Source organism: Cystoisospora suis, assembly GCF_002600585.1.
Source record: "Cystoisospora suis strain Wien I chromosome Unknown contig_1653, whole genome shotgun sequence".
Taxonomy (NCBI): domain Eukaryota; phylum Apicomplexa; class Conoidasida; order Eucoccidiorida; family Sarcocystidae; genus Cystoisospora; species Cystoisospora suis.
Window position 1 is genome coordinate 50,535 of NW_027154453.1, and position 13,248 is coordinate 63,782.

Here is a 13,248-nt window from a genome sequence, read left to right on the forward strand (position 1 = left end):
CGCATTACGGGCACGTGTTTTAGTTCCTTCGGGAATCGTACTTCCGTTGTCAAGTACTGAAAACGTTCAAGATCGAGGTCTCTGGTGCAGATCACATGTTGGAAGTAAAGCCAAAGTGCTGCCGCGGCCAACACGTGTGGAGCACCCGACGGTGCACATGGGCAGGAAGGCCAAGTACCGCAAACTGAAAAAGCGCTAACCTCCCCACCCAAATAGCAGTCAGCGCCCTCGGGAGGACATGTCAGCCTTGCAGGTCTGAGGTCATGAATCAATTTGCCCTCTCACAGTAATGTGGGACCTGTGTGAATATGCACATCAAGTCGCCCTGGCTACGAAGAGCCCTTTCGCGGGCGTGTTTCCTCTTAGGATCACGTTTTAGACTGAAAGCATCGCTCAGCTCACGCGGGCCAACTTGGGACACGCCAGCCACACGCACCACGCGAGCCGACTATCTGAACTCCCCGGACTACCACATGTTGCTCTCCGCTCCAAAAGTGATTGATGTCCCCACTCGGGAACAGAGAGCCAAAAGTTTGTGGCTCCATGGGGGAGACCGGACGTTTGTGGCTCCATGGGCCGGTCTAAGAGCGGGAGACCGGATGTTTGTGTCTCCACGGCCCGGTTTAAGGACGGGACAGTCACTGGCGGCATCACGCCTTGAGGTGCTACCGCCATCTCTTCCAAATGACGACCTCTTTTATCGCTCAGCAGTCAATGCGCTTCACTTTACTGGGACATGACGTTTTTTACACTGCGCCGTCACATTTTCGTAAGTTGGAGGAGTGAGCCTCCTGTGAGCTACCTCGAGAAAGTGCAGCACACGCACTACTGAGGAAAACTAGGCCGTTCTCCACCCCAGATGACGGGAACGTCTTCAGGTGTCTACGGGCAAAAGCAGCTGATGGGTCGCGTTGGCGCATGATATTGACGTCACTGGATGAAGGAGGGAAACTACATTTGCGTGTCTGGCATCGCACACTGCGACGCTGGTGGGAAATCTTCACGTCAGCGCGAAAACTCAAATCCTCACGACGCTAGAGACCTTGCCGGATGGAAAAAAAGGCTATCCGCGCTTCGATCTCACACTAACTCACATCCGCCGAACTGCATTCTATGTCCACCACGCATGTGCAAGCAACCGCAAAAGCGCTCATTTCTCCGACTACATTTTGCTCTTCGCTTTCAAAGCAGCAATAGCCTTGGCAACCTCGAGGCCCTGTCCCCGGGTGAAGTCCGGATCCATGAACGTCGCCTGACTCTCGATCCCTCCAAGGTTCTTGCCGCGTGCCAGCTTCATGTAACCCTTTGTACCCCAGTCCGGTCCCCATGTGTTTCGCACGATCCAATACTTCCGGGGTCCAGCTTCACCGAGAGCTTCGCTCTCCCCCCAACCAACTATCGTGACGGCATGATTGGTGTACTCCCACCCCGTGAGGACGCCTGAGCATTGGTCTGAACTGTTGTCGCACACACGTGCATGGCTCGCCTGCGTATCGTAGATGCCAGCGTTGTAGGCGAAGAGGGATGGTGCCGCGTCAAGCGCTACAGCTACTGGGCCATGATGATACACCTCCTCCATAATCTGGCGCTCCCCTGAGCACTGATTACACTCGTAGCAACCACCGACGTAGCCGTAGTCCTTCGCGTACCTGAATTGCAAACGCACCGGACAAGCGTTACCACCGGTGCGGAAGTGACCACACGAAACAGAGTCAGCTTCTACGCCACTGCCAGACGGACGGACACGGGCACCACACCGCACATGACAACGTGTACAGCCACGGCACTGCACATGTCACTCGGTCCGCACACATCGCCAGCGCAACTCAGTAGAGGCCCGGCTTCTTACCGGTGGCACAGGCAGTGAGATCCCTCGCGTCACTTGTCCGCAGACCTTCGAAGAATGTATGCGAACAAACGGTCCACACTCATACGTGCGTGTACACCCGAAAAAAACAACAAGGAGCAGGAGTCAGCTAAGAGTAACGATATCCTGTTCCTCGGTGAGACACAGTACGATCTCTCTCACCATCTCGCATGCTCAGCACAAGTAGTCGACGCAGCCGCAGTCTGGAGAGCCGAGAGCTGATCTGCATCCGACCGCTGTGAAGTCTGGAACGGACAAGCCACCTCATGTGACGCCTGATAACTCATGCACGTTGCCTGAGGAATGCCTGAGAAAACGGACACAGTAGACTCGCCGCCAACAGCTGTTTTTCGTCTCTACTTTGCCTTCCTTCATACACGGTCACTAAGCGCACGCAGAAAAAAACGGAATCCACGCCGAATGCTACTTTGTTTGAGACTGCACATAACGTCTCAATGACAAAAATTGTATACAATGACCTTTAGTTTCCGCGTGTCCACGAGTGTCCTGTCCAACAAGACATAAACCCCTTCGCCACTGCCACGATAACGCTCGGGACCGGGACAGCTAAATGAACGAATCAGGCTTACCACTTAAGACACCGCCCGTCCTCGTGCGGAAGTACTTTTGAAAGCCTCATACAGTGTTTCGCTGCACCGCGGTTCCTTACAGAGTCAGAGGGGGAGCCAAGGGTTCCTACAAGTACGAACGGCAACTGAGGTATCTCCATCAGACACAAAGCGTGTCCGAGCGTTTTACTACGGGAACGCTTGGCGGAACACCGTTATGGATATGCCTGCCTTACCAATATCCCTAGCATGTTTCCCGACGAGATATGGAAAGCCTCCGTCACATCCTTGATTATAGAAAGAACAGGAAAGAACGGACTGAGCAGAAAGGCTCCCACTGCCAACTGTGCTCGCTTCACCAACCCCCAAAAATGACAGATGTAGATAGTCGTCCGCCTTATCGCCCCTCCCCTCATTCACTGCTTCACGAAACAGCCGCACCTTCCTCCCCAGCATCCGGGAGGCTGCAATTTCAAAGCGCTTCTGCAACGCGTACGTGGCCGCTACAGCATAGCAGCTACCACAGCCACCCTGGTTGGTCACTTCCTCGTCAAACGCAGTCGCGTGGAAAGGATCCGACCACGAGAACTCTTTCGGCAAGTCAGACGAGGCAGCGACCTCCCCCGGTATGGGAGAAAGGGATGAAGAAGTAGAAGATATATCCGATATATCTGTGAACGAGCCAGCAGGAGACAGGGAGGTGTTAGCCTGACGAGGTCCAGAACCAAGAAATGGCCTCTCCGCAGGAGGAGAAAGAAACGACTGATTCGCCGTCCCACCCGCATGGCTTTGCGCTTCTCCTGAAGATCCAGACTCTGAGGTTACTTCTGGCAGACGGCCGTGGGCGTTGATAGATGCCAAGAAGTGATCACCAGTCAACTGCAGAGCACTGACCGGGGAAAGGACCATCAGCGTGTCATCGGTATTCTCCATCTCGCGGGTGTCGAGGGGCTTCTCTCCTGCAGACAAACAGGAAGATCGACAACAGGTAGGATCCCTGCGCTCGCCTGTTTTCAAGAGCAACGCCAAGGACGGAAGTAACTACTGAGCCTAAAGCTCCGTCCCACAGCTTCCAGCTGAGACATAATCCTCACCAAATGCATACGCGGTGTATGCAAGTAGGTACGTAAGATTCGAAGCAGTACTCCGGTGAAAGTTAAGAACAACACCTGTGGTGCTAGTTCAGTAAAATCACAGTACAGTCGGTGTCAAATCCGGGAAGAGCCATGTACTGTATGGAGTACTAGCGCCCCTACAGTCGGCTGGCAACAGAAGAGAACGCCAAGGGTAGGACCGAGAACAAAAGCTCGAGAGGTGAAAAAAAAAAGCAGTCAGACATGCTGCGCGCACAAGCTACGAGCTCCAAAATATACTTCGAATGAACGGGAGATACTGCAGTTCGCGCCCTGCCCCCCGGTAAGCACTAACCACAACGTACAGGTACAGCGTACGCGTAGCAATCCTCTGGTCGTCGAAGGCGTGTAGTCCCATGTCTTCACAGATAGTGTGCTGAACTAAGGCTGCACGAAGCCATTTCTGAACCGCGAGGCACTTGCTGGCGAAACCCCCAATATAGCTCCTACCCAGGAGCAATCCTGGGGCGCCCGTCACAACGCGCGCGGCTGTTTCCGTTCAAAACACTGTTCAGAATCAGAACGAAATAAGAGCAACATGACGATACGCTGCTAAACGTCCAGAATCGAAAAAAGCAACTTTCGAGAGGGCCATATGCTTTTGCACCACTTACCTCGCTTGCACGGGCAAGCGTAGATCTGGGTAGCAGCTGCCTCATCGGCCGCGCTGTCAGCCTCCGCACTTGACTGCACGAAAGAGGGTTGGAAGTCAAGCTCTCCTGAAAGGGAAATACACACTTTCAGGGGAGAAAAAGTGACATCGATTACGGGCAAAATGGCGCATCGATTAGAATGAACTCCAGCGTATCGGCACTCATGGGCAACATCCTCGCGGACGGGAGACTCTCACCACCCGAACAAAGGAGCAGGCCCAGCCGGCGCCAGAACGGCCGTTCAACTTCGTCACGTACACTGGTCAAAAAAGCTAACCACGCCAACATCACACCACTTACCACCACGGCGCAATTTTTTGAAGCCGAAGTTCTTTATGTACCGAGAAAGATCGCTTGCACGCATATTTGCGAAGACCGAATTCACTCCAGCTCGCCAAGTGACTCCAGGTGATGCATTGTGATGGTTGACATAGTCTTGGGAGAGATAGGAGACAGGCGCCTTCTCCCTGAGAGATGCGGCTTTGTCTCCAGAAGCTTCCCCGTCTCCAACAGAAGCTTCCTCGACAACTACGAATGATGCAGAGCTAATCCCTGGTGACGACTCTCCAATCTTCTCAGCAAAAAAGCAGCCAGACCTTAACGCACCCCCAGCTCCGGGGTGGCTAATGTACCACCCTGGAATGAAACATCACCCGCAAGCAAACGAAGAATCTTTAGAGAGACCGACCTCAGCCTGTGCCTCTGCATAGAATGAAAACTTAGTGTCAGATGATGCTGCCCGTCAGCATGCACTCAAACTTTCGCGGATTTCCCACAGTGCTACCAAACAGGAATGTAACCACACAACTCTCCAGGCCCTGGAACCTGCGTAAATGCTCACCGATGTGGGTCCTCGTTGGGTCAGTAGCGTAGCATTTAGTTTTGCCCTGACTGTCCTCAAGATCTCCGTTCTTCGCCGTGCACGAGTCCTGCAGAGAGTATTTCATAATCCCCATGAGCCGTGTGTGGCCGCCAACGTCAACCTCGAAACCTGAACGGACAAAATACTCGAGAACCAACAACAGTTACTCCTTCCCGCTGTGATCGCGTAGGCTATCGCCCACGTCGAGGAGCGCTACCGTAATAGGTCTGGAAATCCAAGCCCATCAGAAAACACGTCGCATTCCAGACACTTCAGCGTCGATTAAAAAGTCAACCACACCGTGGTCGCCCATATGTCTCCGGGCTCCGCAGCATTGTCTGAACTCTCGGACGGAGGGCCACATGAAGGTACGCAGGGGCAAAAACACTCCTGCTATGATTTAGCCTGCGCACCTCTATAGCTCGATTGTATATACATATATATACACAAAGGAAGCACTTTGGCACCAGATGAGACAAATACCTTTTCGAGGCTCTACAGTCATCGATGGGACAACCGAAAAAAGCAAAGACACCGATCCATAGAAGGATGGAAGGAAAAAGGGCCCTTCTGTTCTCTCTTTCCTCTTCAAAGCGCCGTGTCCAGCCGACGCTTGCGAACAGCGTACGCAAATACCGTGTAACAAAGCACTGACAGTATCGCAGAGGTCTCTACGATCCTGGCCACATCCATGTCAGAGCTTTCACTATCAGCACATACGAAGGCCTGTTCAACAAGCTCGGCGTACCTTCATCATACACAGTTGTCCAGCTCCCCAACAATCGTGCCGGATCTTTAGTATCGAAGACACCGAGAGCCTTCCACGACGCTCGATGAGGGCTTTCCACAGTCGCGGCAGTCCGCACAGAAGCAAAAGAAACCGGCTTGTCAGTCAGGGACAAGTATAGTTGAGAGTGTATCCCTGCAGTGACAAGGCAGAAAGCAAGTTATTACCTCCTATGACGCAACGCCACTGCCCGCGCACACACGTAGCGGGTGCTATCTCGGCACATTGCAGATGACATTGCGCCGTCTACCCTAGTATAGCGGAACACGATCCCGTCTACCCCTGTATACTGGGAAGCGACAGCTAGCGAACCTCCATGCTTTTCGAGATAAGACCCGTAGTCCTTCAATTCGTCGCGAAGGTTGGATGTGTTTGTATTGGGAGAAGGCGATCCGCAGGTATTGACGGCGCCCGTTACCGGAGGCGACAGGTGAAACCTCCTGTACGCAAATGAAGAACGCACATGTACCGAAACTGCTACGGGAATTGATTACCCCGCATGCAAGAAAAAAAAGACCAAAACAGCGGCACCCATATGGCGCCAACATGTGAAAAAAAGCCTGTCGTCTTTACTCATTCACCCCAAGCTGGGTACGGGACGACAGGCGCAGCCAGGAAGCCTGCAATCTCCATCCCTACCCGAGATCCCACGAAAATAATTCACACAGTCAGGGAAAAGAAGGACGACACATGACAGACGTCGCAGAACAGCGGACGTTCAAGAAGAGAGAGCAGGATTTCATGGAAAGGGGCCACGTGAAACGACGAGTGCTGATTCTTCCGGGATGCAAATACCATTCAAACATCTCTGTGAATGATATTATGCACACTTGAGGCCACATGCATGAACACGGGTTACAGTTGTGGAGGGGCCCGCTAGGCAATGCCACACAAGAAAAACTATCGGAACTACTCCTAAATAGAAAACGCCCGCCCAGGAGCCCCACTTTATTCACGTCAGCACCGATTCACAGACGTCCGTCATGGGCAAAAGTGAGGACCAAGCGATGCCAGATCCCCCTTCAGTGAGCCATAGCGCACGAAAGGGAATCGGTAGCAAACCTAAGGGCGGGTGGACGGCGCATTCAAATGAAAAACTGTTCCAGTAACCGGGGGCTTGGCAAGCTCCGGACCAAAACGGTGCAGGTCAAATCGGACAGAGTAAACTTCTCACCAGTCTCCTTTGATATCGGACAACGTCGCGTGGACTGGCAAATCCGCTCCTACCCGGGGAAGCAGCAAACAAGAGACCACGGCAACGGTGTGAAGAAACACCACAGCTTGAGAACAAGCCTCGTGGCGATGCCGCATTGTGAAGGGAAGTTTGAAAAAGAATGCAGAGATGAAACTATGACGAAATTACCCACCGCGCCAATGAGACCCCACTGCAGGGCTGCTTTATGGCGAGGGAACGGCACAGCCCCGCGCAGACGGCAAATGAAGGAAAGACTCAGTGGCCAAGAAAGCCCATGGCAGAGGAGAAAAATGAATGAAGACTGCAAAGTGAAGACACAGGTAGGAAGTCCGAGAAGTTACTCCCCGGTGGAGATGACGGGTGTAAAATCTTTCTTCTACGCAATGCTGACCAGGTAGCGAATCGCACCGCGTCAGTATCGACGGCGATGAAGTAAATCGACGATCGGGCGCCGCTGGGGCTAGAACTCCCCGGGAAAAAAGCCGGAACAATGCGCCCAGTTTGCACCCTCAGGGCTATGCCTGATCCGCCTTGATGAAAAGACGGTTATACTTGTGAAGGGATGTAACGTCAGCAAAGCCTTTTATGCGGCTGGCACAATTGGTCGAGAAAGCGCTAGTCCGGAGCATGCGACGCGGCGGGGCGGTGAGGCTCCGGCTGGCAAAGCACCTCAAGGCATGGGCCACCCGGACTACCAGCCCTGCGACGGGAGACCCTCCTCACAGTTTCGCAGACATTTGCCGGCACCAAGCTGCCCCTCAGCTTTTCGCTGTACTGTTTGCATATTCGAGGCCTCCTCGCCACCCACCTGGTTTACGGACTCGCGCGTCTTAGTAATGGCGGGTCACGCAACTAAGCGGACACTTTAGGACGAGCATGTCTCCCCGGTGCTCGCACCGTGGCATCCCGTCCATGTTTCTGTTTGTGGTTAAGCTTTCTGAGGCGGACGGACTTGGCTTCTTGGGCGGAGCGTGTTGTCATTTGTCAGTGTCATGTGAGGCAGCTGGTCCAAGTGTTAAGCCGGTTGGTTCACTAGTTTGTTTCGAGCTCGTCTCCAGTATTGATGGCGGAGCCGTTCGATTCCCGGGCTGGAAAGTCCCCCAGCGACGCTAAAGAAGCTGCCGCTACAAAGTAGCCGATGACTACCTGGAAGCAGAGTCCTTCTCTTCAAACATCGGTCAACCGCCTGTAGCAGCTGGTGTGGGAGTTCGGTGTCCCGGCTCTCTGGCGACTGTCGACTGTCATCTTCACATGGACGTATCCCCCCCAGTTTCTCGGGATGGGCGACACTCTATTCCTTCACGTAGGACCGGGCCACAAGCGCGCGTGGGACAGGAAGTACTTCGCTGCGGGAAACAGGTTGAGGGGCTACCTGCAGCATGAGCCCAGGACATTCTCCGCAAGTCTGCTATGTTTTTTTTCGTTCACAGCCGTGCTATCAGTCAACCATCTTCTTTGGGGGGTTGAGTCTTTATCTCGGACATCTTTCTCAAGTCTCATTTCAGACGCTAGCAGATTCCATTTGCCAGACTCCGAGACGCCAGGTGCGTTCCTTAGTCGTGTTCGTCCGTCTGGTGACCAGGCCGTCGTCGTTGTGAACGGTGAAGGACACTGAAATTCTGGAGTTCTTGTTATCGGAGTCGCGCGAAGGATTCTTGTTGTGTTCTTCAGGCGTGTCCGAGCTGGGGTTACTGGAACAGGACGCCGAAGTGCTCGTTCCGCCCGACCGGTTATCTGGCTTCAGAACCTCGTCTGCTGACTTCGAAAAGTCTTTTCAGTATGGAAAGCAAGCTTCGTCGAAAGAAGCAGTAAATCTCCTTTCGATGCAGAGAAACGGTATGCTTTTGTGAGTGGGAAACAGAGGTGTTCCAGCCAGCACAGCGGCGCGACCCCGGAAACGTGGATGTTAAGATGGCTTAGTGTCGTTCGTCTGTTTCTCATGCAGAATGCCCGGGCGTGTACTGGGGGAAGAAAGAGTTGGTCAGCAGAATCGGCAGCAACATTTTGAAAAGCGCTCTTTATATGGGGTGCCGTGAGAGTAAATTCCGTTTCGAGAGCAGACCTCGGACAAAGACTTGGCGAGAATGTGCGAAAAGTGCCAGCACTCCTTGGCAGTTTTTCTCCTGGGTGCAGAACGCTGGAGATGCAGACGGGGCTTGCATCGTTCTAATGCCTTCGCAAGGCGAAGTGACACAGCAAGACATGGAGGACTGTCTAAGGGAAGGTAGGCTCTCTGTTGTGCGGGAGCCGTCGAAGGACGCGTAGGGTTTGGCAAGGCGGCTTACCTCTACATAGGACGGTGCGCTGCCGCTTTGTGCCTAGCTGCTGTATTTATAGGGGTTTGGGCATCTGACCCTACCAGCGTTTTTCGTCTGAGTATCGACTGTGTTGTGTTCAGCCAACTCGTCGAAGCAGCAAATAGCTGTTACCGGGGTCTTTGGCGATCACAGCTCGTGCACCTCCTGCCAGGTGGGAGACTGGAATGACCTGGCCTGTGACAGCTGGTGCAGTGATGGGTTGAAAGGCCGATTCCGCTGGATAAGTGGCCATGCAAGCCCCAAGCACTGCGAAGCTCAGTCTGATGCGAACTGTGATACATGCCCCAACCTGTGGGATGTCCAACCCTGTAACACGGGGACAAGTTGCGGTAAGAGTTTGCGGGGGAAGCTTTATAGCTGTTCTTGACTCCAGGTCTTCGAAGTCTGAACAAGCGTTGTTACTTTGGTGACTGCCTGCAGCCACAGGAATTCGACCTGGTGTACGCGCGTGCCCGACTGCAAGTGGGCGAACGCTGGAGCAAGTGAAGACATGGCGAGAATGCAATGATCTTTGTTTGGAGGGTTTTCGTAGCAGTGGGGGAGCGATGTAAGGACTTTCACTGCTGCGGGGTTGTGGCGTAGCAGGGCTGTCCGGTTGCCAGAAAGTATTGACGAGGGTCTTCGAAAGGCGGATGGTTTGTACAACAGGCTGATTCATTCAGACACTGGTGCTTTGTGATGAAAGTGTTGGAGCTTTTGTCGCCGAGCGGGTAGTAGATCCAGCATACCGTCCTCTGTGCTTTTGCTGTCGGCTCAGCTCTGATCCTGGCACTTTTTACAAGACGGACTGCTTCAAGTATGCATTCAACAACGAAACAGCGTCATGCGTCTTCAGCTCTCTACACAATTGCTCCGGTGCAGATTTGGTGGAGGACCCGGTGTGGATCTCCGCGGACGTGCTCAGCCAGCCAGCCGCAAATTACACAACTGTTACGTGGGGAGAATGGCAGGAATGGAGCAGCTGCGAGATGGTCGACCCGGCTGAGGGTTGGAAGAAGCGCACCCGAGCAGTGAGTAGGGAATATGGTGTGATCGCGGGAGCTGGAAGTGGCATTCTGGGAGTAGGCTACTTGTGTGGTTGAAACATTCAAATTCCCTCAACCGGAAGTGCCGAGTCCAACTGAGCGCCGCGCCGTCGTGTGAGCGGACCGGATCCGAGGGCGTGACTGAGACTTGCCCGCCTGTTTGCTTACTGCAGATAAGGAAATGGGGCTTCCGAGGAGACAATGATTGGGCCGCGGCAGACTGGATCACGGCAGAGCCGTGTTCAGCAAATGCCACTTTGTCAAAGAACCTGCTTGACATGGCGATGAACCCCGCTAGTAGGTTTGGTCTGATAGCCCAGGCGTCACGCACCGCCTTCGTTTCTTCCGCGACAAAGCTTCCTCGCGAGCTCGTATGCTGTTGCTCTTTCTGCAGACATGTGCGCCGTGTATGGCGAGTTCGCAGAATGGGCGTCGGTACCCTGCGTTCCCTCGTGTGGTGCAAATCGAAGAAAGACGCGCTCAAGGAAGCTTTTGCAGATGCCGGTTAAGCTGCCGAGTGGCAGTTTCCTTCAGTCTTGCCCGGCACTAGACACGATTGCGCCAACTTCCCAGCAGACGAAAGAGTGCCCTGGAGTCGTAACATGCAGTAAGTCACGTGTCCCCGAGACATGTGTACGCCGCTTCGCCAGCTGGCTTGTGGCATTCGGGCTGCCGGTCTCCCATGGTTGAGAACCTCTTTGGTTCCTCGTTGTACTTCAGACTCACCACCCCTTGTAGGCGTCCTTTCCCAGGGTCACCGTCAGCACGGCCTCGAACAGGCAATTCGTTTCAATGCTTTGCTCACAGGTGACAGTGGCAACGGCGGATGCGTTTACAGCGAGTGGACCAGCTGGAGCGACTGCCGGTGTGGCTCCAACCAATCGGGCATCGCGCGCGAGCTACGGGCCCGATCTCTTTTGTCGGGAGACGCGAGTACTTGTAAAAATCTCGAGGAACAGCGGAAATGCGAGAACGCAGAATGTAGAAGTGAGTCGGCTTTTTCCTCGCGGGCCGAGATCATTTCGAAGACGAGGACCGCAGTGGCTGATGCTAAATGATTTGACTTTCCGTGTTCTATTCTCAGGCGAAACAAACGTGTACTACGTGGGTGCAGCTGTTGGGATCGCCGTGTTGGCACTGGTTAGTGTGTTCGCGTACAAGTTTTCTCGGAGAGTCCCAGCGGCTGCGCCACAACGCGAGCACATGTGAAGAGACAGTTTTTGACGTAGAGTAGGCGTCCAGTACGTGTAATGCCGGGCGCCTGCTCCATTTCGTGCATCCGGTGAATTATTTCAAGGAGAGCAGTCGACGGTGTGGCCTTATCTTTCAAAGAAATGATTGCTGGAAGTTTTTCTATATGATCAAATCAACTACATTGTTTGGCCCAGTCAGGAGACTTTTTTTATTGGGAAAGCTACGGATCACGTTTCTTGTGTTCTTTGGAGGAACGGCGTATGCAGAGGGGTTCACGCTGGCTCGTAATGTACTACGGCCAAGACGGATTTACAAGTGCTTCTCGCCTTGGGGGCCGGGTGCTAACCTGAGAGCGCGTCTTACGACCATGTCGACCTCCTTCATCTCTTCAAGAATACAATCGCACTTTACCCTGGAAAGTAATGGCACAACGTACAAAGCGCTTCTGAACACCGGGAGGGGGATGCGGGACGCTTGAACACTGGTGGAGTCATGAGCTGTTTTCCTTCCCTTACCTGGATGATTCGTAGTCATGCTCAAACGGTTGCACGCTGCCAAATTCTCGAAGATCTTGCAGCACCTTTTTCAGGGGATAGAAAAATGGAGCCTCGAACATGTTGTAATTGGTAATCGGTGGAGCAATTGCATGCATGTTCACCTGTCCAAAACCGCATGGATACGAGAATCCGAAAATAACGGAATTCTTTAGCAGCTCGATGATACGGCGTGGTGCCGGTCCAGAGCCCGGTATTCCAGCCGGGGCACTCTTCTTCACAGAAAAAACGGCTCCCACTTTCTCCGGGGAGCCCGTGACGTCCCGCTGCTCGTCGTCACTTTCTAGGACGTGGTACGACCGCGCTGCATCGCCCCCCAACCCCCTGGTGGCGACAAGCTCATTCACGAGCTGAGACGCGAAGGCAGCGGTCTGCTGTTGCATCTTTTGTAGAAGAGGAATGTGTGCGCGACGAAGCTGTTTGATGTCGTAAACAGTTCCTTTTGGGACCGCGGACAAATGAAGCCCCGCAACAGGAAAGGGGTACCGGATAACAACGAACTCGTAGCATCTGTATAGCTCCTCCAACGTTCCGGGCCTGAATGGACGCCGAATAGCGGGGTCAGGGAGTTGCTCGGAAAGAACGTGGCTGCACGTTGTCACTTGGCCTGATGGAGCTTTTGTTCCGTGGAGCCTCTGTGCCTGGCTGTGGTGTGGAGTCCGCGCACTCACCAAATCGCGCAACAGATCTCGACCCACCAGGCGGATGTCTGAGTCTGTCAGAAGCAGGTCGCAGTAGCCACACCGCGTAACTGGGACGATGTTTGGCCGTGCGCAACGCGGACACACTTTCTTGTGGTACCTGTTTGTGTAGAACCGGTGCATTTCCGAAGAGTGGTGCATAGCACGCCGCTGTAGGCACTTGGGTCCATGCTGAGCCAAGTCTGCACTGCAACACCCGAAGTCGCTCCGAGTCTGTACGCATCGAAGAGTTGCGGAACCGCGTCGGGTTGGAATTTCCTGAAGTGGTCGCGCGGCAGGGCTGCTGATCGGGAAAGTTCGCTGAACACCATCTCCGTTAGCCCGCAAAGCTCGAAGCGAGGCAATCCTTGTCCCCATTCTGTCGCGGAACGAAACACAGATCGGCAGGGA

At 53.8% G+C, this 13,248-nt stretch overlaps 2 protein-coding genes across 2 annotated transcripts; one reads left to right on the top strand and one right to left on the bottom strand.

Moving 5' to 3' along the window:
* Positions 1–943: 943 nt before the first annotated feature.
* On the bottom strand, positions 944–7,651 carry CSUI_003660 (cathepsin cpc1). Its single transcript, XM_068063856.1, has 9 exons — positions 7,046–7,651; positions 6,184–6,311; positions 5,833–6,006; positions 5,064–5,213; positions 4,523–4,858; positions 4,184–4,288; positions 2,673–3,395; positions 2,030–2,174; positions 944–1,649 (listed from the first exon to the last, which is right to left on the bottom strand). Exons 1-9 carry the CDS (start codon positions 7,180–7,182, stop codon positions 1,163–1,165), a joined length of 2,385 nt encoding a protein of 794 aa, XP_067924168.1. The 5' UTR covers positions 7,183–7,651; the 3' UTR covers positions 944–1,162.
* A 123-nt stretch (positions 7,652–7,774) lies between these two features.
* Positions 7,775–11,724, top strand: CSUI_003661 (microneme protein mic16). Its single transcript, XM_068063857.1, has 10 exons — positions 7,775–8,610; positions 8,738–8,902; positions 9,012–9,290; positions 9,465–9,713; positions 9,805–9,931; positions 10,142–10,394; positions 10,583–10,706; positions 10,804–11,016; positions 11,130–11,396; positions 11,494–11,724. Exons 1-10 carry the CDS (start codon positions 8,346–8,348, stop codon positions 11,616–11,618), a joined length of 2,067 nt encoding a protein of 688 aa, XP_067924169.1. The 5' UTR covers positions 7,775–8,345; the 3' UTR covers positions 11,619–11,724.
* Positions 11,725–13,248: the final 1,524 nt, after the last annotated feature.